The 27,256-nt window shown below is 37.4% G+C and overlaps 1 protein-coding gene, 2 long non-coding RNA genes and 1 pseudogene across 9 annotated transcripts in view; 3 read left to right on the top strand and 1 right to left on the bottom strand.

Annotated features, from left to right (window-relative positions):
* LOC110907982 (protein MLO) overlaps positions 1 to 23,737 on the bottom strand; it is a 46,915-nt gene extending 23,178 nt beyond the window's left edge. Inside the window, exons 1-3 of one of the 4 annotated variants that reach the window (XM_035982730.1) lie at positions 23,342 to 23,388; positions 23,143 to 23,200; positions 5,688 to 5,733 (exon numbers count right to left, since the gene is read on the bottom strand). Coding sequence is in view for 1 of the 4 variants with exons in the window: in XM_022152892.2 (XP_022008584.1) it covers positions 23,143 to 23,200; positions 23,342 to 23,458 (175 nt within the window). In the remaining 3 variants the exon portion in view is untranslated. Of the gene's footprint in view, positions 1 to 5,687; positions 5,734 to 23,142; positions 23,201 to 23,341 lie in introns of all 4 variants that reach the window. The other 3 variants (XR_004878605.1, XM_035982729.1, XM_022152892.2) reach the window with 3 other exon arrangements.
* Positions 483 to 8,490, top strand: LOC110907984. Its single transcript, XR_002574078.2, has 3 exons — positions 483 to 607; positions 7,397 to 7,464; positions 8,252 to 8,490. It is a non-coding gene; the product is annotated as an uncharacterized LOC110907984 (long non-coding RNA).
* On the top strand, positions 16,634 to 18,586 carry LOC118479388 (annotated as a pseudogene).
* LOC110907983 lies at positions 18,986 to 22,223 on the top strand. Of its 4 annotated transcripts, none has more exons than XR_004878607.1 (6): positions 18,986 to 19,874; positions 20,125 to 20,432; positions 20,515 to 20,816; positions 20,912 to 21,010; positions 21,251 to 21,359; positions 21,608 to 22,223. It is a non-coding gene; the product is annotated as an uncharacterized LOC110907983 (long non-coding RNA). The 4 variants fall into 4 exon arrangements; XR_004878608.1 differs by having other exon boundaries at positions 20,159 to 20,432; XR_004878606.1 differs by having other exon boundaries at positions 18,986 to 19,838.
* Positions 23,738 to 27,256: the final 3,519 nt, after the last annotated feature.

The following is a 27,256-nucleotide window of genomic DNA, read 5'->3' on the forward strand; positions in this document are numbered from 1 at the left end:
CTCTCATTAATTCGGACAGGAACCTGGGCAACAACTTTGTTTTTGAATGGTGTGACTGGGTTCCGGATAAGTGCAACATTCACCTGTGGAGAGCGGAAATGGAAAAAATTCCGACGAAGCTTGCTTTAAGAAACAGGAATGTGTTTAACGGAGATCCGAGCTGCCCCTTGTGCAGTTCTGCGGACGAGTCAGCTGAACATATTTTTACTTCTTGTTACGTGTCTTCAGTGGTGTAACACCCCAAAAACATAAACCCGTATATTATAAAGTTCAAAGAATAGATAAACAAGAGTTTACCAACTAGGAATTTAACCTAGTTAAATTCCAAGTCTTGAATTAATGCATGTTATGGTTAAATAATTAAAATTAAAGAAAAATCATAGTAAAGGGACTAAACTTGTCAAAACCCAAAGTTGTATTACTAATTGTGACAAAACTAAGCCAAACACACCAAATTGGTGGTCTGGTCGACAGAAGCAGAGAAAGGGGCGACCCCCATTGTTCCAAAACCCTAACATCACAATTTCTTGCAAATTGAGGGCTCAAATCCTAACCAAAACGAAATCCGAGCTTAGAATCGTGTTCCTCATCGCAAGAGGATTAAGAGGTAAGTAAAATTTTGTGAGAATTCACTACTTGAAATTCTCATGAATCTAGCAAATCCGAAATTTTGTTGATGCATGATAGTAATTAGTTAGATTAAAGATGATATAGTGTCTAGGATTAAAACCTAGACAACTATATGTGAAATCATGCCCTAATTCAGGAAAATTCCATGAATCCATAGATGTTAAGTTATGGGTTTTGTATATTGATGATGAATATTAGGATTTTGAGTGTAATCCTTGTTGGTGCATGTTTGTGACAACAGCTTAGATTTGGTCTTTGGATATCTTGTAATTAGTTAAACGATAAACAGTTAGCGGGTTTAGCTTTGTAATAGTTAGTTGTTATGTTTGGGCTAACTAAACCCAAGGAATTGGGTGATGGGGGCGAATTGGGCCTGTCCAATTCGCAGCCCAAGAGTGTAAACCTAGCCCACTTGTAAACCTTGTGTTATATAAACAAGGTTAGACATTAGGGTTAAGGTTAATCAGCAAAAACAGTTGTGTGAGAGCAAAATTCGTGAGAACATTAGGGTTTGGACGAATTTGAGAGAGTGTTAGGGTTTTGGATTGATTGTAATTCCTTGTGATTGATAATCAATAGAAAACCCGGTTTGATTGAATTGCTGTTTCTGTTTCCTACACGTTTTCTGCTACAATCTGATCTAGAGGATTCCGCACTCTAGGTTAGATAGACGATTCTGTGACGATCCATAGACTCAAGGGGACCTACAATTGGTATCAGAGCGTTAGGCTCTTGAAGAAGGCTCGGTTCAGAATTTGTTGCTGCAGAAAAGGGAGGATTTTCGGTTTGTTTTGAAAATTTTCGAAAATTTTGAGTTTTGTTCTTGGGATTTTCGAATTTTTTGGCCTGTTTGATCTGTTTGCATATTTAATTTTGCTGTTTAAGTGTTTCTGATTGCAGGTTTGGTTGACTTTTGAAGGATTTTGGCAAGAAAGTCTTGAAGATTCGAAGATTGTTCTTCGTGTTCTTCGTGTTCTTCGTGTTTTCTTCAAAAAAATTGGCTGATTTGGTGTTTAATTTTGCAGGAAACTGTTAGAAGAATCTGGAAAATCTTTAGAAATTTCGAACATATTGAGTTTCCAAAATTTTCTAGCAAATTTGCTGAATTCGGATATATACTCTGACAGACCAGCAAATTTAACCTCAGTGACCGGTGAAATTAAATTTCCCAATCATCTGATCCAGCGAATTTAACTTCGGTGACCGGCGAAATTAAATCCAAAGGCGACTTTGGTAACCGTATAATTTTCCTCAGCGAAATTGTTACGGTGATCGGTGAAATTAACCGTCGTGCCAGCGAAATTGACTTGCCAGCGAAGTTATCTAGAGAAATTAACCAGCAAAATTAATTTGATCAGCTAGCATATTTATTCCAGCGAATTTAAAAATCTAGCATATTTATAATTCCTCTACCAGCGAAATTAACTTGGTTTGCCAGCAAATTTAGCGTGACACGGTGAAATTAACTTGGTTTGCCAGCAAAATTAGCGTGACACGGTGAAATTAACTTGGTTTGCCAGCATAATTAGCGAGACACGGTGAAATTAAGTTGGTTTGCCAGCAAAATTAAAAGGTGGAGTGGAGTAACTAGATACGCATAGAGGAATTAACGTTTTCGTGAATAGAAAGTGATCCATAGCTCGTTTGACGAAACCGTCTACACCGTTGGACTCGGTTGATTTTTAGGACCAAAAAAAAAAAAAAAACTCTGGAAAATCCCGAAATCGGTTTTTGACATTATATATCATTGGACTCGTCTTTTCGAGACGATTCTAAAGGTGTAATTTGGTAACCACTGTTTTCGGAAATATTTTGTACGGTTTTCTCAGTCTGCAACGTTTAAAATGTCGAACATGACCAACTTGAATGCTCCAAAGATGATGAAGGTGGAGAATTATCTTACATGGAAGGACAACTTCAAATCCTTCATTAAATCTCAGGATGCACGAATATGGATATGTATTGAAGATGGATACATAAACCCAGTACATGATTTTGAGGGCAGACGACGTAGAACAGACTACGTGAACATGAATGAGGCTGATAAGAAAGTGTATGAAGCTGAAAAGAGAGCTTTAGCTGCAATAAAGTCATCCTTACCTGATAGCATCAAGCATACCTTCACAAAGTACAGAAATTCAAAGGATATGTGGGATGCATTACAAAAGCGATATCAGGGAAATGAATGCGCCACTCAGGCCTTCATGGCAGAGATAGTGCCAGTTGATGAGGCTGAAACTAGTGTGAGTGATGCTGAATCTCAAGTGGAGAATGCTGAAGCAAAAGTGGATGCTGAAGTAGAGAAAGAGAGTGAAGCTGAACAGGTTGTTGCTGATCAAACCACAGAAGTTCATGAGAAAGAGGTACAATCTAATTCTGTGTGTTTGAGGTGTCGTGAACTACAGGGTGAGGTTGACAGGTTGTCAACTCAAAATCAAAGTCTGGTGAGTGAGATGTCTAGTATAAAAGAGTCAAACTTTTTTGCTAAAAGAAATGAATCTCTATACTTGAAGAAGACAAAAGGTTATGAAAGTGAAATCGAAGCCTTAACATGCAAATTAAACGAAAAACTTCAAGTAATAGACTTAGCTCACGAAATGATGGCTGAGAAAACAAAAGAGATTTCTGAAAAATGCAAAGAGTTGTCAGATGCACAACTCAAAATCATTGAACTTGAACAGAAATTAAGTCAATTCAGAGATTCGTCTTTTGTTATGAAACACATGATGGGTGGGTTAAAGAAGAGTAATGACAAGACTAGTGTGGGATATAATGAAGTCCCACCTCCTCTTAGTCATGACTATTCTTTCCTCCCGGATGAAAATGAGCTAGCAGCCTGTATGTCAACTGCACCAAGTAGTTTCGCATCTACATCAAGTCAAGGTGAAGGGTCTGAGAGTGGTGATGCTAAGAAGAACAATAACAGGGAATCTTTGAAAAAGAAAAATTCACCTCCAAAGGGCAAAAATCACACTTTTGTTAAAAAGATTAATTTTGTTCAAGGTAGTGATATGAAAAATGAAACTGTTGTTATTGAAAAAGAATCAAATGTAGAGTTTGCAAAAAATAAGAACATAGAAAAATCTGAAATTAAGCAAACTGAACAAAATTCTTCCAAGGCATCATCACCATCTGATAAGGGAACTACCTCAGAGACTCCAGCTAATAAGTCTTTGAAAAGGAGATCGTGCTTCAGGTGTCATATAAAGGGACATGTAGCTAGCTGCTGTCCTAACAAAAATAGTGAAGCACAACTTAGTGACAAACAAAGAGGGAAACTACCAGAGAAGAGTGGTGATAGTGAGGAGAAAGGTTCAAATTTTCCAAAGAAATCTGTTCCTAAGCAACCACAAAATGTTGCTATTGGTGTAGATAAGGCTGGAACAGGAACTCCACAAGTTCCACGTTTTCAAAGAAATCAACAAAGATTTCAGCCTAGATCTCCACCAGGCAGATATCAGAGACCTAGAAGCAGTTCACCTAGAATGAACAACTTTAAGTCTAATAATTTCAGAAGTCAATGTCAATATCAAAATCGATACCAAAATAATGGTGGTCGAACTTTTTATAACAATGGCTTTAGAAATTATAACAATCAAGCTTCTTGGAATCAAAACTCAAGGTTTCGAAATCAAAATTTCCAAAGGTCAAATAGTCCAAATGTATATAGGAACCTTCAGGACCAAAGACCTTATGGAAATCAAAATCAAGTTCCAACAGGTCTAAGATCCAAGACTCCAGTTAGGAGTAATGGATATTGGATGGATGTTCCGGTGGTTGGTGAATTTGGACGACCCAAGTCCATTAAGGCTTGGGTCCCCCAATCTAACTAATTTTTAAGTTAGTGTGTGCAGGAGCTGCTAAGGAGGATTATCAACTTATGTTGATAGTGGCTGCTTCAGGCACAGGACGGGGGGTGTGAGATTGTTGATATGTATATATATTATTTGATTTAGACTGAAGTTCAAAGTGTTGAGTCGACACAGAAGATAACCTGGCAGATCTTTATACTAAAGCATTTGACAGGGCTCGCTTTGAACATTTAGTCGAACTCAACGGGATGAGGAATCCTGAATAACTGGTTTTTCATAAGAATTTTTGTAAATAGTTTACTGCTTTTCATAAAAATCAAAAACATAAAAAAAATAAAAAATCAAAAATGAGATTTCACTGTGTGAAAAAGAAGAAATGATAGTACATCAGCAAGTTAGACTGTCACACTGAAGTTGAACCATAAATTGCTTAAGTGTGATAGCAGCTTCATTATATGATGTACCAGTAGGCAAAAGCATGAAATAATCAACTTACCAACGTGATATAAACTTAAATGAACTGAATATGAGTGGGGAACACATCAGTGGTGTATGGTTTAATGACCTTAATTCTTGCGTTGATAGATTGCCAAAATCTGAAGTTTTGGGTCTTTATACTGTTATTTCAACTAGGGATATCTTGGCTGTCTGTCTGTTAGAACTAAAATTGTACATGACCCCAGGACAGATAGTCACTTGGAATTAGCTCATTTCTATTTGAATGTCTGTATATTTCCCGATACACACAATTTTGATCTGATTCTGAAATCTTCTCTGAACAAAGTCGTGTACCTCCTCTGCTGCATCCAGATATATGCTGACCTGGAGGTGCTAGGCAACGACAGCTTCTGCTGCATCCAGATACATGCTGACCTAGCTGTTCGTTGTCGCGCTATAGATCTAATACACCCGAAAGAGGCCCTCAAGTGCCCGAAAGAAACCCAAGAAACCTATATCAAATTGAGAAAATCTCATTTGATTTGTATATTATACCATCTCTACTAAAGATCTCTTCTGTTCTCTCCTCAACCTATTCCCAGTTAAGATTTCAGAAATCTGGATTGGACTTGTGAAATATGTGGTAGGGAAGATACTTGCATGATAGAGTGTGCTGTTTATATTTCCAGGATTTGATTTGTATTTATTTGGGTGTTCATAGTTAAGAAATCAAAACATGATAACACATATTATATGCAGATCTAGACACAGTCATGATATCTTAAAGTATGAATTCAGTATACTCACCTACTACGATGAATCTTTGTGCATACCTTGATCGCGGGGGTATATCCTGAAGTGGGACACACTAGTATTTCAGAAAATAAAATTACCTTAACGTATCATATGGTAATGGTACTTGAAATGTTCATGCATTTTGTTTAAGTGGACAAACATACTGGTAATCGTCTTGAACTGCTTTTCACGAAAAATAAAATAAAGAATTATATGATTGTGTGAAACAGTTTGCTTATGCTGATATGATCTTCTTACCAGTGATTCTCACAAAAATAGAGTGTTTATTGTTTTTGTTATTTACTTGCTTTCAGAAAAATATAAAAATCCAAAAATAGTGTCTTTTTCTGTTTAAAATTCTTAACGTACGGAAAACTGTTATTCTTGGAGGAATTGTTACTGATAGGGGGAGACGGTGTTAGTAAGTGAGTTCAAAATTTTCAATCAGACAGGTTCTTCTGTGTTGGACGAAAAGTTTTGCGTGTTGGTGATAAGTTGAAAAAGCTTAATCTGTGATACAGTTTAACTATCTCTTGAAAAATAAAAATTTATTTAACCTTGTTGAAAAATTCTTATGGTTTCTCGAGATGTTTGTTTTATAGTATACAGATTGAAGCGGTTTGTTGCTGAGAAGTTGTAGTGAAGTGTGAAGATGAGAGTTTGCTTGGATGCATGGTAGAACCTCCTTTCTATATTGCAGACAAGATTGAAGAGTTTGAAGATTGCTGTGCAAATGCTGAACTGGAGTTTACTCAAACGCTAACGTGTTGAAGATTTGGTGATTGGATGCATCAGCTTAGGGGGAGTCTGTTGCTGACAGAAGCTGTTGAAGCTGAAGCTATCCAAAGACCAAAGACAGTGCAAGATTACTTGACGATTGCACGAAGATCGAAGACAAAGTTTTGACTCAAGACAAAGTTTTTATGAAGCTATTGTCAAGGGGGAGTTTGTTGGTGCATGTTTGTGACAACAGCTTAGATTTGGTCTTTGGATATCTTGTAATTAGTTAAACGATAAACAGTTAGCGGGTTTAGCTTTGTAATAGTTAGTTGTTATGTTTGGGCTAACTAAACCCAAGGAATTGGGTGATGGGGGCGAATTGGGCCTGTCCAATTCGCAGCCCAAGAGTGTAAACCTAGCCCACTTGTAAACCTTGTGTTATATAAACAAGGTTAGACATTAGGGTTAAGGTTAATCAGCAAAAACAGTTGTGTGAGAGCAAAATTCGTGAGAACATTAGGGTTTGGACGAATTTGAGAGAGTGTTAGGGTTTTGGATTGATTGTAATTCCTTGTGATTGATAATCAATAGAAAACCCGGTTTGATTGAATTGCTGTTTCTGTTTCCTACACGTTTTCTGCTACAATCTGATCTAGAGGATTCCGCACTCTAGGTTAGATAGACGATTCTGTGACGATCCATAGACTCAAGGGGACTTACAATCCTAGTATAAATTTCATTATAAGAAGTAATTCCAGTGATATTGATACTAAATGTATGCAAAATATGCTATTATAGTGAAATTTGATGGCAAATCATAAAGTCATGAACTTGTTTATGAAGGTGGAAAAATTCGACCCGCTAGGTGTTTGTAGAAATGCCTAAGTGGGGATTCAAATGTGAATTTTGGATAAAAACGCAGATTTGATAATGGCCCATAATTATGTGATTATGGTCATAAAAAGGAGTTCTAAACATGTTATAAAAATTGAATTTTCTAGGCAAGGAGTCCGGTTCATCTAGCGGACAAGCCGGGGGGAGTTCACGAGGAAAAGACGTGCTCTAAAAGGTATGAAATTTTACCGTTTCATCACATTATAATTATTATTAGCCTTATGCGTTGCTTGAAAGAAAGGAAAGCATGAGTATCAAGAATTTCCATTATATCATGAAATCGGCTATTGCCTTAAACAAGTTATAAACATGAAAATTGAGCATCCGTAAGGTGTCTAATTTCAGCACCTAAACGGGTCAAATAAGTTCTGGAAATAAACACGAAGCATGAATTAATGTATTGTGCGAATATCATTTGAAGCGTAGGCCGTGTAGCGAATACCATAGATAAACTTTTAAACCTTGTTCTTATTATAGATGCTACGCTTTGGTTAGAATGCATGATTGTAGTACGAAAGATTTAATAGAAATCTTGCAATCTAGAGTGAATGTTAACTCTCGTTACATGCCCAATTAAGTTATAATTGAGTATTGTGATGACCGAAATACAAACATGAAGAACTAGCCCAGCCGTCTAATGAATTATGTGTAAGTATGCTGTCTTGTATCATAAAGAACCAGCAAAATCCTGCATTTTTATCAAGGGAGTTATGTGCAGCGTCTACCGTAAATTACGGTGGTACCGTAATTTACGGTGACCTGCAACTCTGTTACGGTGGATCTCTACTGTGTTACGGTAGACCCCCAAATGTTCAGGAGCCACCGTAATTACGGTGGCGCCGTAAATTACGGTGAAGCCCTGTTTGATGAAATTTGTTTCTTATTTTGAATAAGTTTTTGAATCTAATGAAATTTCGTGAATTACCATGGTTAATACTACTAATGCTTGTTAAACATGATAGCTTTCAGGTACCCAAGTGAAGGATGAAGATCAAGCTTGTCAACTCGAACCGAACACTCTAGCAAACGCTTCCGCATATAACTTTCTGTTTTTAAAACCATGTAAACAATTGTAGTTAATGACTTGGTTATGATTTTTGTAAAAAATTGTACATGTTTGTGGTGCCTAGATGGATTAAAATGATGAAAGTTTTTGTTATGTCAATATTTTGACATCTAATGCAAGGTTTTTATGTATATAAATCTGGTTTTATATGCTGGGTCTTACAAGTTGGTAATCAGAGCTTAAGGTTGCCAATAAGTGTTCGGTTCAAGCTTGATCAACATCCGGTAAGAGTTATTGCTTAAGTAAAATTTAGAAGTATAGAAATAATTCACGAACGAATATACATGGAAAAGAGTGTGTAAGCACACTCAAACACAAGAAAAGCATGAAACAAGAATAATAGAATCAAGAGTGTGTAAGCACACTCAAACACGAGAAAAGCATGAGACAAGAATGATTGAGTCAAGTTGCGAACTTGATCAAATCAAAACAAGTAAAACATGTATTACAAATGAAATGTTTAACAATATATGTAAACATTTCAGTATCAAAGATGGCAAGCGGAGGTGACGGAGATGCGGTGCCAAGAGTCACCGAACAGATGAGAATAGTGATTGCCGAAGAAGTTGGAAAGGCGATCGAAAACAGCTTGTCGAACTTCATTGATAAAATCCAAAATACGGTTTTATCAGTGGTAGAAGAAAGAATCAAGAAGCTAGAAGATAATTCAAATCTAGCAAAGGAAAAACCCGGGGAACGAAAACCTTGTTCATACAAGGAATTCATAGCTTGTAAACCGCCTATCTATAATGGGGAAGTTGATCCAATCGTGTGTCAGCGATGGATAGGCGATATCGAGGGAGTGTTCGAGAGAACACATTGTGATGAAAATGACTACGTAGCTTATGGTACGGGTCAGTTAAGAGGTCAAGCGAAGGATTGGTGGGATAATAAGAAGAAAGAGATTGGAAACGAAGCGGCTAAGGCCATGACGTGGGAGGAGTTTAAGACGCCGTTTCTTAAACACCATAGCCCCAAAGCGGTTATAAACAAGATAAAGGAAGAGTTCATGCAACTCAGACACAAGGGTGAATCCATAGACAAGATCACGGGGGTGTTTATGGACAAAATGAAGTTCTGTGACGATCTGATCACGAACGAAGAACAAAAAGTTTATTACTACCATAACATGCTGAGCGCTGAATATAGGGAGTTCATAACCCCTTCAAAGTATGAGACCCTTACCGAGATTGTCAACGCTGCTCGGGAAAGGGAGATTGAGTTGAAGAAGAGCATAGAGCGGGGTGAACGAAGGGCACAGGATATAAATCCAAGCCCTACTAAGAAAGCAAGAACGAATGAAACGTCAAAGAAATCAGACGCAAAGAGCGGTACGCCAAGTTGCAAAATCTGTGGCAAGAATCACAAAGGTGAATGTCGCTTCAAGGATAAGCCATGTCCTATATGTCGAAAAACGAGACATATGGCTATATCATGCCCGGAAAAAGTGACCGTTTGTTATAACTGTTACCGAACGGGTCACAAAAGATCAGAGTGCCCAGAATTGGCGGGAAAGAAAGAAGGGCAAGACTCAAAAGGTGAAGCCGCAAAAGCCAAAGCAAGATCCTTTCAATTGACCGCTGCTGAAGCAAAGGTCGAACCTGACGTGGTCTCAGGTATATTCACTATAAATTCAATTCCCGCACGTGTGTTATTTGATACTGGTGCGAATAAATCATTTGTTTCATATGGGTTTATTCGACACCCTTCATTTGTTCTAACAAAATTACCTATGCCTTTAGAGGTAGAGATAGGCAATAATAAAAGCTTTATTGTCTGTGATGTATGTAAAAATTGCACGATGAATATTGATGACGAGGAATATGCAATAGACTTGATCCCGATGTCGATGGGAGAATTTCAAGTGGTAGTGGGAATGGATTGGCTATCCCGTTACCACGCAAAGGTGGTTTGTTTCCGAAAGGAAATAAAACTAACGTCTCCTAGCGGAAAGCAAGTTACAATATATGGAGAAAAGGGAGGTAACCCGGTGATATGCTCAATGCTAGAAGCTCGCAAACTCATGAAACATGGATGCAAGGCCTTTATGGTATATGCGAGCGAAACGGAAAAGGAACTCCTCAAAATTGGGGATGTACCAGTCGTGCGAGATTATGAAGACGTGTTTCTGGAAGAACTACCGGGGATACCGCCAGAACGGGAGGTAGAGTTCGGAATCGAGTTGATTCCGGGCGCGAAACCCGTGGCCAAGGCGCCATACCGACTTGCACCGTCGGAGTTACAAGAATTGATGTCCCAAATTCAGGAATTTCTTGACAAGGGATTTATCCGACCGAGTGTGTCTCCGTGGGGCGCACCAGTCTTATTCGTGAAAAAGAAAGATGGCAGTATGCGCATGTGTATCGATTACCGGGAGCAAGGAGGAGGACGTACTGCAAGGAGCAAGTTGGTTTTCCAAAATTGATCTCCGATCCGGTTATCACCAATTGAAAGTCAAGGAGGAGGACGTACCCAAAACGGCTTTCCGTACGAGGTACGAGCATTATGAATTCCTCGTAATGCCTTTCGGATTGACCAATGCGCCCGCGGCTTTCATGGACCTCATGAACCGGGTTTGCAAACCCATGCTAGATAAGTCGGTAATTGTATTTATCGACGACATTCTGGTATATTCAAAGAGTGAAGCCGAGCACGTGTGTCATTTGCGGGAAATATTAGACACACTTAGACGAGAGAAGCTAGGCCTGTAAACAAACCGAACGTTCATGAACTGTTCATGAACTTGTTCGGCGGGAAGTTCGTTTATGTTCGTTTATTTAATAAACAAACGAACATGAACAAAAAAATTTGTTCGTTTAATTAAATGAACGAACATGAACACACCTTGTGTTCGTTCATTTATGTTCGTGAACATTTTTTTATGTTCGTGAACGTTCGTTTATTTATGTTCGTTTAAATTTTAGTATATATACTTGAATAGTTATATTTATATAAATATTAGGTTTTCTAACTACTTATATAAATATAACTAATTAGTATATCTATGAACCCTTATTTAGATGTGTTTTCAGATGAAATGTAATATATTAGACTTGTTTCTTCAATCATGTCAATTTATGTTTATTCAAATACGTTCAGTTAATTTTTTTTATGTTCGTTTGTGTTCATTTATGTTCGTGAACTGTTCGTTTAGGCTATAAACGAACAAACACAAACGAACACGAACATGCCCGATTTCTTAATGAACGAACACGAACAAATAAAATGTGTTCGATTATATGTTCGTGTTCGTGTTTGGTTAAAGTTAAATGAACGAACATGAACATGCCTATGTTCGTGTTCGTTCGGTTCGTTTACAGGCCTAAGAGAAGCTGTATGCAAAATTCACGAAGTGTGCTTTCTGGTTACGGGAAGTACAGTTTCTTGGGCATCTTATTAGTGCTGATGGAGTACTAGTAGATCCGTCAAAGATAGAAGCTGTGACAAAATGGAGCCCTCCAAGAAATCCCTCGGAAATCCGAAGCTTTTTAGGGCTTGCGGGATATTATCGGAGATTCATACAGGATTTCTCCAAAATTGCCTTACCCTTGACCAAATTAACTCGTAAGGAGGAAAAGTTTGTGTGGGGCATTAAGCAAGAGGAAGCTTTCCAAACACTCAAGGAAAAGTTGACCCACGCTCCGGTACTGACCTTACCGGAAGGGACTGAAGACATGGTGGTTTACTCGGACGCTTCTCAATTGGGGCTCGGATGCGTGTTAATGCAACGAGGCAAGGTTATCGCCTACGCCTCGAGACAATTGAAGATTCATGAAAATAAATATCCGGTTCACGACTTAGAATTGGCGGCAGTGGTGTTTGCCTTAAAGATATGGAGACATTACTTGTACGGAGTAAAGTTTACAATCTTTACCGACCATAAAAGCTTGAAATATTTCTTCGACCAGAAGGAATTAAACATGCGGCAAAGGCGGTGGTTAGAAACCGTCAAGGACTATGACTGCGAAATACATTACCACCCCGGTAAGGCCAATGTAGTTGCCGATGCGCTGAGTCGCAAAACGGATTATGCCCCGATACGGGTACGATCAATGCAACTGGTTGTGACTTCAAGTTTACTAGAACGAATTCGAGAAGCACAAGATGAAGCTGTAAAGGCGGAAAACTGGAAAAAGGAAAGAATTATTGGTCAAGTTAAAGACCTTGAAGTGGGCAGTCACGGCCTAAGAACTCGTTTTAATAGAATCTGGGTTCCCAACACATGTGGTGTTAAGAAGCTTCTACTTGATGAAGCTCATAAATCCCGTTATTCCATTCACCCGGGGGCGACCAAAATGTATCATGACTTGAAGCAGAACTATTGGTGGCCCGGAATGAAGCGAGACACTGTGAAATACGTGGAAAAATGCTTGACATGCCTACAAGTCAAGGCGGAACACCAAAAGCCGTATGGTAAACTCCAACCGTTAGAAATTCCGGTTTGGAAATGGGAGCAAATCACGATGGACCTATTGACTAAACTACCTAAAACAAGTCGTGGTTTTGACGCTATTTGGGTGGTCGTGGATAGGTTAACTAAAAGCGCCCACTTTATTCCGATTCGTGAAACCTATACATCTGAGAAAATGTCGGAGGTATACACCAATGAAATCATAGCAAGGCATGGGGTACCGATATCCATTGTATCAGACAGAGATACTCGGTTTACCTCGAAATTCTGGCGTGAATTCCAAGAACAGATGGGAACCAAATTGTTCCTTAGCACTGCTTATCATCCACAAACGGATGGGCAGAGCGAAAGAACAATACAAACATTGGGTGATATGCTACGGGCTTGCATTATTGACTTTGGGGGTAGTTGGGATGTCCATTTACCCTTGGTCGAATTCGCATATAATAATAGCTATCACGCGAGCATTAAAATGGCCCCGTATGAGCTATTATATGGCAGAAAGTGTCGGACTCCGGTATGTTGGGGAGAGGTGGGCCCGCGAGGGCTAGCACCAACTGATGTAATCCGAGCTACAAATGCGAAAATTGACATAGTTCGGACACATTTGAAAGCGGCTCAAGACCGACAAAAGGCATACGCAGACAAAAGAAATAGGCCAATCGAGTTTCAGGTTGGCGATATGGTCATGCTAAAGGTTTCCCCATGGAAGGGTATTATTAGATTCAGAAAAAGGGGAAAGTTAAGCCCGAGATTCATTGGGCCATTTAGAATCATTGAACGAGTTGGTAAGGTAGCTTATCGACTTGAATTACCCGAAGAATTGAGTGGGATTCATAACACATTTCACGTATCACATCTCCGGAAATGTTTGGCCGACGAGACCGCTCATGTCCACTACGATGATATAGAGGTGGATAACAGTCTCAACTATGCAGTGAAACCGATTGCGGTTTTAGATCGTAAAGAGAAAAGCTTGAGGAACAAAGTGATAAATCAAGTCAAGGTTAAGTGGGACCACAGAAAGGGGTCAGACACTACTTGGGAACCCGAAGATGAGATGCGGCGTCTCTACCCTACATTATTTGGTACGTAATTCGGTTTCGGGGACGAAACCCTTTTTAAGGGGGGTGGACTTGTAACACCCCAAAAACATAAACCCGTATATTATAAAGTTCAAAGAATAGATAAACAAGAGTTTACCAACTAGGAATTTAACCTAGTTAAATTCCAAGTCTTGAATTAATGCATGTTATGGTTAAATAATTAAAATTAAAGAAAAATCATAGTAAAGGGACTAAACTTGTCAAAACCCAAAGTTGTATTACTAATTGTGACAAAACTAAGCCAAACACACCAAATTGGTGGTCTGGTCAACAGAAGCAGAGAAAGGGGCGACCCCCATTGTTCCAAAACCCTAACATCACAATTTCTTGCAAATTGAGGGCTCAAATCCTAACCAAAACGAAATCCGAGCTTAGAATCGTGTTCCTCATCGCAAGAGGATTAAGAGGTAAGTAAAATTTTGTGAGAATTCACTACTTGAAATTCTCATGAATCTAGCAAATCCGAAATTTTGTTGATGCATGATAGTAATTAGTTAGATTAAAGATGATATAGTGTCTAGGATTAAAACCTAGACAACTATATGTGAAATCATGCCCTAATTCAGGAAAATTCCATGAATCCATAGATGTTAAGTTATGGGTTTTGTATGTTGATGATGAATATTAGGATTTTGAGTGTAATCCTAGTATAAATTTCATTATAAGAAGTAATTCCAGTGATATTGATACTAAATGTATGCAAAATATGCTATTATAGTGAAATTTGATGGCAAATCATAAAGTCATGAACTTGTTTATGAAGGTGGAAAAATTCGACCCGCTAGGTGTTTGTAGAAATGCCTAAGTGGGGATTCAAATGTGAATTTTGGATAAAAACGCAGATTTGATAATGGCCCATAATTATGTGATTATGGTCATAAAAAGGAGTTCTAAACATGTTATAAAAATTGAATTTTCTAGGCAAGGAGTCGGGTTCATCTAGCGGACAAGCCGGGGGGAGTTCACGAGGAAAAGACGTGCTCTAAAAGGTATGAAATTTTACCGTTTCATCACATTATAATTATTATTAGCCTTATGCGTTGCTTGAAAGAAAGGAAAGCATGAGTATCAAGAATTTCCATTATATTATGAAATCGGCTATTGCCTTAAACAAGTTATAAACATGAAAATTGAGCATCCGTAAGGTGTCTAATTTCAGCACCTAAACGGGTCAAATAAGTTCTGGAAATAAACACGAAGCATGACTTAATGTATTGTGCGAATATCATTTGAAGCGTAGGCCGTGTAGCGAATACCATAGATAAACTTTTAAACCTTGTTCTTATTATAGATGCTACGCTTTGGTTAGAATGCATGATTGTAGTACGAAAGATTTAATAGAAATCTTGCAATCTAGAGTGAATGTTAACTCCCGTTACATGCCCAATTAAGTTATAATTGAGTATTGTGATGACCGAAATACAAACATGAAGAACTAGCCCAGCCGTCTAATGAATTATGTGTAAGTATGCTGTCTTGTATCATAAAGAACCAGCAAAATCCTGCATTTTTATCAAGGGAGTTATGTGCAGCGTCTACCGTAAATTACGGTGGTACCGTAATTTACGGTGACCTGCAACTCTGTTACGGTGGATCTCTACTGTGTTACGGTAGACCCCCAAATGTTCAGGAGCCACCGTAATTTACGGTGGCGCCGTAAATTACGGTGAAGCTCTGTTTGATGAAATTTGTTTCTTATTTTGAATAAGTTTTTGAATCTAATGAAATTTCGTGAATTACCATGGTTAATACTACTAATGCTTGTTAAACATGATAGCTTTCAGGTACCCAAGTGAAGGATGAAGATCAAGCTTGTCAACTCGAACCGAACACTCTAGCAAACGCTTCCGCATATAACTTTCTGTTTTTAAAACCATGTAAACAATTGTAGTTAATGACTTGGTTATGATTTTTGTAAAAAATTGTACATGTTTGTGGTGCCTAGATGGATTAAAATGATGAAAGTTTTTGTTATGTCAATATTTTGACATCTAATGCAAGGTTTTTATGTATATAAATCTGGTTTTATAAGCTGGGTCTTACAAGTGGTTTGGAACGACATTAGTTCGTGGTGTAGGATTCCGTTCATTTATGCTTTCTCGATCATCGACCTCCTCGGTATACATAAATCCATCCCATTTTCAGCGAAGAAGAAGGAGGCGGTGTACGGTATAGTCATCGTTGCGTGTTGGAGCCTTTGGCGTGCTAGGAATAATTTGGTTTTCTCAAATAGCCCGGTAAGGATAGATAGGATTTTGAGCGAGATTAAAGTGCTTAGTTTCCTTTGGTTTTCTAACAGATCCAAGTTTAAAGGGGTTAGTTGGGAAGAGTGGATCTCGTTTGTAAATATGTAATTTGTTTGTAGTGTTTTGGGTCGGCCCGGTTTGGGTCGGCTTGTTGTGAATGAAGTTTACGTTTCAAAAAAAAAAAAAAAAAAAAACTAAACCCAGTTTGTAATACTCCTATATGTTTTCCCATGACACCATGTGGGAGTGGGAAAAAACCTACTAGTTAAATCATATTTTTAACAGGATGGTTATTTGTGTCGAAAATATATTTTAATATAATAGTTTTACCAAACATTTTAGAAATAAATAAAAAATGTGTTTAAAGGAAATTTGAATATCTATATCTATACTATATATAATATACATATCCAAAGGACTTCTTAAGGTCATTGAAATTTCTTTAAAACACCCCTAAAGCATTATTTACAAGTCTTTTAAGCACCATTGAACTTCAGTTTCCAATTATACCCTTTCCCCAAACTAAACACGCGTACACAACTAGGGTTTCTCTCATCCTCTCATTTTGTCCGCCGCTCATCCTCTGCTCTCTCTCTGTGGCGATTTAGGGTTTCTGCATATCATTCACATCCGCCTCCATTGTTCTCTCTCTACGTTCATGGCGATTTCACCTGTCTCTCCGGCGATTTCTCTCGGTACCTTCTTTTTAACCCTATCGGCATTTTGTTCTTGTTATTTGACACGGATATGTGAAATTGTAGGGTTTTCTTTCACCGGACGGCGATGTATTTTCCAGCATAGTGACACAAGATCGACTCGACTTCTCGGTACCGTCTTTTTAACCTTATCGGCAATTTTTGTTTGTTATTTGACTTAGATCTGTGAAATTTTGGGGTTTGTTAATAATTGTTTAGAAGGGGTTTGTTAATAATTGATTTTATACTTGGGGTTTGTTAATAATCGAAAACATACAGCAAAAATAGTGGTTGGGAACCACAAATCCGCGACTGTGGTGACTTGCGGTGGAAGACACCATGTGCAAATCCACGACGAGGTAAGATTAGGTATCTGTAATATTCATTCCGATTTATAGTTGGTAGTTTTGGTCAGATCTAAAGTTTAACCATGGCGATGTTGGTTTTTTAGACGAATGGAAGCAGTGGTGGTGACTACCGACGGCGGAGATGAAGGCCTTTTTTGTTCTAGGGTTTATGCCCATGAATTGGTCATGGGTTTTATTTTTTTTCTTTTAGAAGGCCTTTTTTGTTCTAGGGTTTATGAATGTATCTAAGTCCTCACAACTCACAAGAGTTACAATGCTCATAAATTATATATATTTTTTTTGACAAATTTAGAAGTTTCTGGATAATGAATGCATATAAGATATCTTGTTACTAATAATTATAGCAAATAGATTTGAATAAAAATATAGCAAATTCTTGGCAATGGGGTAAGTATAGATTAATCTGAATGAATCAAAGGTTCTGTTTGAACTGCTGTTCTGAATGCAAAATTACTGTTCGATAAGTTATCTGAATGGGTATAAAATGACCATTTTAACCTTCAGTATGATCTAACATTGAAAGAAATATATGCAGATCGATAAGGAGCGTGCCGGTGTGCTTGTTGGAACAGGAATAGGAGGTCTTACTATGTTTTCCGACGGAGTTCAGAATCTAATCGAAAAGGGGTACAAAAAAATCACACATTTTCATTCCTTGCGCCATAACAAACATGGGTTCGGCTCTGCTCGCTATTGATCTTGGATTCATGGGTCCAAATTACTTGATTTCAACCGTGTGTGCTACTTAAATTATTGCTTTTATGCTGCTGCAAATCATATTCGAAGACGGGAAGCTGACATGATGATTGCTGGTGGCACTGAAGCTGCCATTATTCCTATTGGTTTGGGTGGTTTTGTGGCGTGCAGGGCCCTTTCTCAGAGAAATGATGACCCACAAACGGCTTCTAGACCATGGGATATAGACAGAGATGGTTTTGTCATGGGTGAAGGTGCCGGTTTTCAAAACATTGCTTAAAAACCACAAATCCAAATACCCCTTGATCGTGAGATGGCACGAGATCACCAAACTTTTTTAAGAAAAAAAATTATTGAACATAAAGAATATATATTATTTGAAGGTGATGGAGAGTTTAGAACATGCAATGAAAAGGGGTGCACCAATAATCGCCGAATACTTGTGACGGTTAATTGTGACGCTTATCATATGACTGATCCACGATCCGAACGTTCTTGGTGTTTCTTCTTGTATTCAAAGCAGCCTTGAAGATGCTGGTGTGTCACCAGAGGAGGTAATATTTTCAATATAATATATAAAAATAATTTTGTTGAAACATAAAATATAATTATGTTACATTATGTAAACATAGGTTAACTACATAAATGCACACGCAACGTCAACATTGGTTGGTGATCTGGCGGAGGTAAATGCTTTAGAGAAGGTGTTCAAAAGCACTGATGGGATCAAAATGAATTCAACCAAGGTGAGATATCTTTTCTGTCATTTGTATTCTTCACATGTTAATATTGACAACATCGGTTAATGATAAAACTTGTTTTTGTTTTAGTCTATGATTGGACACTGCCTAGGTGCAGCCGGAGGTCTAGAAGCCATTGCTACGGTCAAAGCCATTCAAACAGGATGGTTGCATCCCACTTTAAATCAATTTGTATGTTTTATACATGTGCTATATCATAGTTGTTAAAAGCCATCGCCTCTTGCGCCTAGGCCCATTTTTCAGTCGAGGCGAGACAGTTGCGCTTTAAGTCGAGGAAATTGCGCTTTAATTATCCAGGTGATGGTTCAGGCGCACATTCCGGCGAGATTCTTAGATTCCGGAGAGTTTCCGGCTAAATTCTCTAAATTCCGACAAGATTCTAGCCAGATTTCTACTTTTATTCAAGGAAAAACTACTTTTCTACACTAATACACTAATATTTTGGTACTAATTAGATGAGATAAGTGTTACATGATAGACTTTGTTTATTTTATTTGAATAATAGTATTTTTTTTTCTAATACATAATATATTTTTAAATTTTTTTTCATTATGCGCTTTATTTTTCTAAGGCCCTTGTTTTTTTTTGCGTTTTACGCCTAGGCCCCAGGCGAGGCCTATGCGCCTTGAGTGCGCTTAGCGCCTTTAATAACTATGTGCTATATAAATTGAATTCTCCTTAAGTTGGTAAATTGGACAAATATTGTGAATGGGTCGATTCAGGTTATTTTTCGGGTCAAAGAGTCAAACGGGTTGAAATTGGTTGCTGTAAAATATCCTATGGATGTCTTAAAAGCTTTTTTTTCTTTTACAATCATAGAGGCACTGATCACTTTTTCTCCAAAACAAGTTTATTTCATGTATAATTGATGATAAACAAAGCTACCTGGTTTTCCTTTTTTGTTTTTTTTTTCTGGAACTGATCATGCATGCCCTTTTGGATCACATTGTGGTGTTTTATGTCCATTTTTTGATCCCATTTGTAGCCACGTTTTAAGTTGTTGTTTATCACGTTTACACTTCTAAATCTGCAATATGTTTTGTAAATGGAATTGGAATGATTACTGGAACCATAAGTTTTATGCCGCTCTTTATCGTGTTTACACTTCCCAACCCATCCATTTTGTTGTGCAGGTATGGTACAGAGCTTGAAAACAAGAGAAGAATATAAGAAAACCATGTTGAAGACATAGAGATAATTGTTAGAGATTTTTTTATTATATATTTCCTTATTAGGGTAGGATTAAATGTGATCTTTTAAGTGATTTGTATAAACGAGTTAATCGCGATTAAGTCAAAAGGGAAAACGAGTTCAGATGTAATCGGTTTTTTGGCCGTTTCGCCTCAGACTCGTTTTTTAGCCGTTTCGTCTCAAGGCGCGCCTTGAGGCGCACGCCTCAAGCGTTTTTTAAAATCATGAAGAAAGCATATAGTCACACCCAAATTTATGTTTCATACCTTTTGTCTTATTAATAGCGTTTACGCAGGACTTGATGTTGATGACTGGCCCTGTACTTTCAGTTTGTGGTGCATGAACCCAGCCCTCGTGTTCAAGAACATGTCTGATGGTGTTCTTTCAGAAATTTTAACATCCGGGTAGGTGAAATTGAGTTATCGGAAGTTAAACATGTTGACTCAGATGCGAAAGTCAGCGTTGCCAAGATTGTCGATGGTTACCTTGCTGAAATCGCAAAGGAGCCGAATACTTCGTTGCTAAAGTTTGCGGATCTTGGGGATATGGTGTCAGGTTTACCAAGACGATGGGATTTATCACACAATCGACATGTATCTTAAGGTCAGTTTAAGTCCCATTTTTTCATTTCTTTTGTCGGGTTTGCCTAATCAAACAACTGATTTTATATTCAAAATATTTACAGGAACACCCCTGGATGGGAAAGAGCATAAAGAAACGAGTATGCAGACTAATGGATTGCAGAAAATTGTCACCGGATGCTTGCAAGCACACGGTTCAAAACGAGCGGCTCCCTTTACGGGTGGTGGTGCAAGTCCTCTTTTTTGAGCAGCTATGAGTCACATCAAGTGGTGGGATGGCGGCGGAAGCCGCCATGGGCCTGCTTCTGGGGTGATGCTCGACCCAGAAGTTCAGGCAATTAAAATAGCTACAGATGCAGACCCAGAAGTTCCTCATTCAAGTGGCATCCCTGCAAGGTATTAGAAGGTAAATAACTTTCATGTTTGTTTGCTTTTAGTCTTTTTTTGGGGTCAAAATAAACTTGTGATCTCATTGCATCTTTGTTTGCTTTCATCACACAGACCTGTTCTCTTCGCTTACCTGCTTTTTCTCTAAAGACGGGAAACACATATGCGACTGTCAGCTTGTATAACAATGTCATAATATCTACGGTGATGCTGGTAAGTTGTTAATAGAAATATTATAATAGGGGTTGTGATGACGCACAAATATTAATTTAAGTATTTTCTGGCATTTCCACAAAGTTATGATTTTAATAAAACGATATTCAATAGTTAGATGTCTTATTGTCCCATTATTTTACAATCTATCAAACTGACATATGCATAAATGAGGAAAGCACACAGTCACACCTAAATTTATGTTTCATAACTTTTGTCTTAGTAATAGCGTTTATGCAGGACTTGATGTTGATGACTGGCCCTGTACTTTCAGTTTGTGGTGCATGAACCCAGCTCTCGTGTTCAAGAACATGTCCGATGGTGTTCTTTCAGTAATTTTAACATCCGGGTAGGTGCATGCATATTACATTGAATTGTTTTGGTAATACATATTATTTTCTTGTTTTAGTATCCTGTTATGTTTTTTTTGTTAGTCAGACCGTAAAATCTTCAATACAGTCTCCCTGCTTAAATCTTCAGCCTTTACAGTTTATACATGTTATAAGTGCACATTGCATCCTTGTGAGCCTGTGAGGCTAAGCAATTACCATGTTTAATAGTGTCATCTTTTTAAATCAGTTAATAATCTGATGGCAGGACTCTCTCACCAATGAGCTCCTTCCAGTCGGAACTTGGGATTCAGTTCGGAACCTCTCTTGTGGCTCCACATGTAAACTTAATTCGCATTTTGATCTTTTTATATGAAAGCTATGGGCTGGTGTGATCCACTTGTCTTAATGTTAAGTATGTTGCCAATGTTGTTTCTTCTACTTTATTGCAAGTCCTTGTTACGTTACGTGAAGGTAGTGTTGTGAGCCCACCTGACAAGTGTTGTGAGCCCAATGTTAAGTAGGTGGCCCATGTTGAGAAAAAATGTGTTTTAATTTGAAGATGGTGACTGATGGTCACTCGGTTCAACAAAAGGCCCACGTATTGTTTTTTTTTTTTTGTGCCACAAGTTAATTGCATGGTGTTTCATTGCTATTGGATTGAAGGCCCAAGTCGGGTTTTTTTTTAAAAGCTTGAAGCTACGGTTTTGAAAGCCTGAGGTTGGGTTCGAGATTCTTTGGTTAAAGATCCAATATTAGGGTAATTAGCAGCTGCACCCTTTTTTAATATTGTTTTATGGGTATTTTGTATAAACCATCCGTTTGATGAGGTTTGGTTTGTTGTCAGTTTGTGAAACCACTTTATTAGTAGTTTTCCTAAATCCTGTTTTGGGTGACTCTTTTACGAATAAGATTTAATCATTTTCTTAACCATACATATGATATGAGAGTGTTTTTACAAACACAGAAACTAATAGAAGTACCATACAGAAGGCCACAAGATGATTGATAAACTAAACAAATGACTATCGGGTTGCAAATTGAAATAACCTAAATCTGTTTAGTAATTTGACATAACCTACCCTTTTAAATCCTTTTTATTAAAGTTAGCAGATAAACATGTATATGTGTCCCTTTTTTATCTAAGACTGACCCATTTAGCTAAATATATAACATACCCAAACTTAAACTAAATCCAAATTCAATTGAATTTAAAAAAGTAAAAAAAAGTAATTGTAATAAGATACGGTTTTATTTCATATTAAACTACAATGTATGTTGAAATATGAACATCAACTATATCAATCAATCCTAATATATGACAAAAAATAAAAAACCGCCCCGACTAATGGTTTGGTTAAGTCATAACAAATTCATCGAAATTATGATTTGTTTTAGTTTTGGTGTGTGGCATGCTTGAATTGAGGTTTGTAAGGCTATAGCATAGATAATCCACACTCATACTAGACATGCTATACGATGTATCACAAAAGGATTAATAAACTAACACAAAACGACTATGGCGTTGTAAGTTATCGTCGCTGCCGCATCGCGCGGGTTATCCACTAGAAAAATGAGTGCCAACATATCACGAATAAGAAAACTAACTTAAGTACTATACAATATATCACGAGACAACTCATAAACTAATGGTAAATGAGTATCCTATTGTAAATCGCCACTCCCGCTGCATCGCGCGGGTAAATGGCTAGTATAGATATATATATTGCTATTTTTTTATTTACACATTAATATAGTACTTATTATCTTCTAGTTAATTTGATAGACTAAAGTTAACGTTACCTGATTTGATTTTCTCCAAGGCTTCAAGCATTGCTTTCTTCTGCTTTGACTGGAAAAACTGCAAGCATGAAACATGATCAAACCGTCTTTCATCCACCATTTTTAACAAAGGTATAACTTTTGTAACCTTAATCACAGTTTTTGGAATATAATATTTTGTATAACATATTTCAACAAGTATGTGTAATGGTTAATTTACCTTGCCAAGTGAATGAATCCCACGCTCAATGAGGACTGAGATGATTATGAAAACGGCACAAACCGATGCCACCGCCCACGTTGGTGTTTCCTCCAGCGACCTTTCCAACAATGACATTCCTCCGGCAACTAAGAGAACTGCAATTTAGAGAATTGTATGGTTGTCTTCCGCGCTTGCAGGCTGGACCATATGATGTTTTTAGAACATGATAGTATCCGATAAGACTATATTTATGCTGCACTTGAATTGCAATTGGCAACCATGGTCAATCTTACAACGTACTGCACGGAGTATTTAATTTGTGTCGTATAGTAAATAAGTTTGTGTGTCAAGTTGCTCATCAAGCTGCCTGTTGACCCCAAGTCGTCCTCACATGGCAAATTTATTACTCAACTAGCTAGCCAGCCCCTCTTATAAATATAATTTCTTTTACGTACCAAAGCTATATATAATGTTTTATGTTTTTGCTTAAAAATAATTCATATGGATAAGAACAAGGGTTGATACTTGATATGCTCTAGAATAACACTTTCATTTGGTGTGTGTGTGTTTTTAAATTTGTTTAATCTTAGAAAAATCTTATGGGCTCTCGTCGAGTTATATTAAGCTACGTAAGATAGCATGAAAGTCTATAGAAACCCGAAAATTGCGGTTTTATGGACAAAGAACTGCACATCAAAGGTGAAGAGTTTTTTTTTTTTTTTTTTTTCTTTTTTTTTTCTTTTTTTGAGAATCTCCAACGAAAAATTATCTAAATGAGTGAAGAGTTGATCTTGATGAAAGTCGGATATCTCATGATTTATGAGTGGATAATATAAAACGGGCATCACGTACCAGAGGCGCAGCTTTCAAGGGGCTGGAGGGCGCGCCCGACCCCCGAACTTTTCACTCAGTAGTGTTATGTATGTACGTTTCGTATAGAATTCTTTAGGTATATACGTTTTCGACCCCCGGTTTTATAAAAAAATTACTTATATAGAATTTTTGGTCCGGTGACTTCTGACCCTCTGGTGGAAATTTTGAAGCTTCACCACTAGGCATCACAACTTAGTTTTGACTCAACGATATCTTTAGCCTCTCTAGGGCGGTCTTAGGCTCAAAAAATTATGGAAAGTTTAAAACCCAATAGCAAAATAACATTTTAAATCCTATTAATCTTTTTTTAACAAACTAACTTAAGTATACCATCTCGATTACTGTTTTTCATTTTGACCCATATATCTCATTCATCTAAGCTCTATTTGGACAAAGTTTGAACACAAACCATAAATAATTATTTATACAACACATATATAAATATTATTGATGTCCAAAATATTTAGTGAAAAACTCATTTTCACTAAAATTTCCAACATTTGTAATTTGTAAACCGGCCTGAATCATCAATGAGTGAGCCAAGCTTCCATAGGTCAGTTTCATTCCAGCAACCTGATGATTTGGGGTCCTAAGCATGTCTATTATCACAACTGGATATATTGAAAACTACCTTTATACAATGGTCTCTATTGAAAAATAGTTGTCGAATGTCAATTTGCAGTTGAAAATTTTGAAATAAATTCTAACTTGCAACACCAATTGGGACTGTCCACCATGCAAGAGAGTGGGAATATATGCTTATTGATCCACTATATACATGCGTGTAATGATGGTTTAAAATAGACTCGCATAAGATACAAAAATTATATTGGTTGAATATATCAATGAGCCTTAAATTCTCTCTTTAACTTTTACTTTGTAACACCGACGTGTCACAGTATTCAAAACATAAAACATAATTGCATAACCAAAAGAACTAACAATAGCCCTAGGGTAAGTGTTCGTTACATATTAGAGAAAGGTCAAAATGTCACACCCGTTTATAGGCGGAAGCGCACAGTATGAACACTACTAAAAAACTGTCTTGTTTCCGACCAAGGTTTTTGTCGGAAAACGGCGTTTCCAACCAATTTCCGACAGAAATATGTTTGTCGGAAAAAGCCTTGTAGGAAAATATTTCCGACAAGTATCCGACTAAATTGGCGACAAATTTCCGACCAAAAAAAAGTTACTTAACTAGTTTATTAGACTAGTGGTTTAGGTATTTGGATGATAAAAATATCACTAGTTTGTTAGTCGACTCATTACTGGACAATATGCAAAAGATGCATTATAATACCGGGAGCGATGTCCTTGATATCCCATTGATATTCTCGGCTTTGTTTAAGATTGTAACGCCCGGCTCTTTTGTACTTTCCATTTATAGAAAGTTTTGTTCGTATGTCTATTTTCGGAAACTTTGTATTCTTGTAATCATTACCTTTCCTTGAAATCTTAATCAAATCGAGACTTGGATCATTAATGAAGCTTGTATTTTGTTACGTTTATGTTATACACGCTCTATGTATGCTCGTATGTTCGATTTGGTGAATCAATCAATGTTTAATCGTTATTCTTGGAAACTATGTGCGAAACTTGTAATTTAACTAAACTTATACCTTGAACGTGTTTTGAACAAGAACGACACTTGATTTGATACTATTACGCTTTATTATTTTTGGTTTATACTCCTCATACTTAATCATAACCTAATCTATGCTTTTGTAACAAGAATGGCCCTTAAAACCCCTTAAATGCATCAATTACACAACTCTAGGGGCCAAATTGTAAAAAAATGAAACTTATTCAGAACCACAAGAGGCTCACGCCCCGCGTGAACTTACCTGGATATCCCAGGCGGGCCGCGTGAGGTCCATGTTCAGCAAACTCTTGAAAGGTCGCGACCAGCTTCGTTTTTGGGCGGGATTCTTGAGTTTAAACCGAGTTTTGGCTCTTGTAATCACCTCTAATCAACCCTAATCACTCCCCTATAAGTACCCAAGCTCCCCCAAGCACTTGGACACTTTCACCACTCTCAAACTTCACCAAAACACTCCCAAATTCAAGCACAAAGCTGCATTTTCGGGCAGATTGATACACCTACACTAAAAGTGGTATAACTTGCTCATTTCTTAACGAAATTGCTTGATTCTTTTTCCTACTTGCTTGGTTAATCATGTAGTTTGATTCCTTGACTTCTCCTTGGAGAAATCAGACCTGGAATTGCTCCGAAATTGACCAAAAACTTTTTGTTTTGTTTCAAACTTATGCAAACTTCATCTAACTTGTGTGAAACACATCTCAAACCAATGTCCTAATGCTTACAACCCCTCTTATGGTTGGTTAAGCTTAAAAACATGGTTGAGACATCTAAATCAGAGGTTAAAACCTCATAAACTTTCTGTTTTAATTAGGGTTTTACCCACAAGTAATGTTCAAGTGTGAAACTTGTTGAATGTGTGATGGTTGGATTAGCTTGGGCTATCCTTCATAAGAATCCACTCATTACTTGATGTTTTACTATAGATTAGTTGTTGTTAATACCTTGATACTTGTATGTTCATGACCCTCCTTGTTGTTTATAACAACAAGTGTAGTGGTGAACAATAGAGGTGCCTAAATGGAAGCTTGTTCTTCCTACCTCATGTATGTATTCTATGACACAAAGAGGTACCTAAATGGAGACATTAATCTCCTACCTCATGCTTGAATCTTAAGACTTGTAAAACTATATAATATCTAAGTTATTCTATATGTATACATCTAAGTAACCAAGACTTGATGATGACTTAATAGTTATTTGTTAAGTGGACGTTACATCATCTATGACCATGGCCTTGTTACGACTCTAATGGATCTTAGAATCCATGAAATCATACCAACTCTTTTGAGTTTCAATAGTGTCAAGAACAAGAGTCATGTGTACAAGATGATTATTTTCACCTATGTTACTTTCTATATATTTAAAAAAAAAAACTCCGAATCTATAATCTTCCGTTATACGCCAAACTCACACACCTACGTTTCCTTGTGTAGAAGGACAAGGTGCTCCGAACTAAT

Source organism: Helianthus annuus, chromosome 14 (assembly GCF_002127325.2).
Source record: "Helianthus annuus cultivar XRQ/B chromosome 14, HanXRQr2.0-SUNRISE, whole genome shotgun sequence".
Lineage (NCBI taxonomy): Eukaryota > Viridiplantae > Streptophyta > Magnoliopsida > Asterales > Asteraceae > Helianthus > Helianthus annuus.